This window comes from Galeopterus variegatus, unplaced genomic scaffold, assembly GCF_000696425.1.
Source record: "Galeopterus variegatus unplaced genomic scaffold, G_variegatus-3.0.2 Scaffold7425, whole genome shotgun sequence".
NCBI lineage: Eukaryota > Metazoa > Chordata > Mammalia > Dermoptera > Cynocephalidae > Galeopterus > Galeopterus variegatus.
Window position 1 is genome coordinate 105295 of NW_007733536.1, and position 1914 is coordinate 107208.

The following is a 1914-nucleotide window of genomic DNA, read 5'->3' on the forward strand; positions in this document are numbered from 1 at the left end:
CTTTTGGCCTAGAGACTGCTCACTTGCCACTATGTCTTCTGCTGCTGCCTACAGAAAAAAACACGACAGAACCACCTCAATGGAATTACCCATTACTCCTATAACGCACACAGACGGACTATGGGAAGACTGCACTGTATACTCACCCCATCAGACTGCAGATCCACCTGCAAACCCTTCCGTGCAGAGCCCAGGTCAGGCCTCTGCCTCACCGGGGTGCCCCTAACACCACTCCTTGGGGTTCCCTCTACCCGCGAGCTGGGAGTGCCATATGTCAGCGGTGAACTAACATCAAACTCAAGAGGAACGGCTATAAAGGCAAAATACGAAGTTTACTACGACATTCTGGTAGCATATCAAACACGAAATTACAGCATGTTGTTTGTTGGTCTATATCATCTAAACATGATAGCAAACTGGACGTTTATTGCACCGTGCTGGCTGAGATTCTGAGGACTGTTAAATGTTCTACAAGAAAAGCTGCTTTCTCTGCTCACTCGGCCCTAACACGCACCGCCTCCGCTCCGTGCTCTAACTGCAGAGAGGCTGCTTTGGGCGTATGTCAACTGCCCTCATCAAGCCAGCAAACCCGGCCACCGAGCTCCACCACAACAGCAGGACCTAGGTCTTCAGCAACGTACCTGAAGAATGCACCTGCGGGGGGCTGGAAAACAGCGCGTCTTGCGCCGCGGGGCTCTGCAGGTCCGCTGTGGGCGAGGTGGGCATCGGCTGCAGCTCTCCGGTGGAGGTGGGGTCCTCGCCTCCGCGTCTCGGAGGTGGAGGCGACCTGGCGTCCTCACCTCGAGCTGTGCCACATAAACAGAAAAGACGGCTGTTGGCTCTCCTGCCTGGTCTTCCTGGATTTTTCTCCTGGGGCACTTCGACCACCTACCGAGCAAATGCTAAACAAGACCGAGGCAAACGAGCGCCCGCCCCGCGCCAGGCGGCGGCGGGAGAAGGAGAAAGCGGCGGGGACCACGGAATGCCGGCGGGCAGGGGGGTCTCTGGTGGGCTGGAGGCTCCGGCGGGCACGAGGGACCTCCGCCAGGCTGGGGGACTCACGCGTCTGCGCGGGGGCGGGCCGTCCACGCCTGCTGCCGCGGCGGCTCGGGGTCGACGCCGGGGACGACATGGTGCTCGGAGTACCAGCGCGACAAGAACAGGCTCCGCGCCGCGCCCGCCCAGCCGACTCGCAGTTACCGGGGAAGGACGGCCGACTGCAGACGCTGGCGAGCTCCTAGCCCGCCCGGCGAGTCGCGCTGCCGGACTGTGGCTGCGCGGCGAAGCTTTCCCGCCGGCGGCACGGTCGTCATCGCCCCCGGCGGCGACTCACCAATCACAGCGGCGCTCTCGCGTGGCTCCGCCTCCGGAAGGCGCCATTGAGCACCGACAGGGGGGACTGAACGGCCTCTTAGGCGCCCTCTGGGAAAGCAAACGCAGGCCTCTCTCGGTCCCCCCTCAGCTCAGATGGTCTGACACCCTTCCCCACCGCAATTTGGCGGGAAATCTGGGGAGTCGGCTCAGACCATGTTCTCAGAGGGGTGTTCCTCACTGTGGCGTTGGCTGAGGGGAACGCACCTCTTTATCCTTGAGGCGCTTTTCCCTTCTGAAAATATTCCAAATGCGTTTTTCACTCTTTATTGAGGAAGAAACTTGCAGGTCTTGACCGAAACCCCTAGCTTGTTTTCTGCCTCTGCTATTTGGTCAAGTCCAACACCGAGTAGCCTCCTCTTTGTTGCCGCAGGTCAAACCATTTGATTCCTAGTTCTCCTTAAGTTTACGTGTATGCATGCTCGGTGTACTACGTGCTACACGTGCATGAGTCTGCGGTGCGTTAACTCAGGCCTAGGACCCCGCGCCCCGCGCCCCCTTCCCGTCTCCGTCTTCCTCCTCCCCTCCTCCAGCGCCCCGCCC

The 1914-nt window shown here is 60.0% G+C and overlaps 1 protein-coding gene across 1 annotated transcript in view; it reads right to left on the reverse strand.

Annotated features, from left to right (window-relative positions):
- Window positions 1-1132, reverse strand: part of LOC103607443 (DNA replication licensing factor MCM4) — a 16032-nt gene extending 14900 nt beyond the window's left edge. The window contains exons 1-4 of the mRNA XM_008591949.1: window positions 1063-1132; window positions 642-806; window positions 147-310; window positions 2-48 (exon numbers count right to left, since the gene is read on the reverse strand). Coding sequence (XP_008590171.1) covers window positions 2-48; window positions 147-310; window positions 642-806; window positions 1063-1132 — 446 coding nt within the window. The remainder of the gene's footprint in view (window position 1; window positions 49-146; window positions 311-641; window positions 807-1062) is intronic.
- Between the last annotated feature and the right edge of the window lie 782 nt (window positions 1133-1914).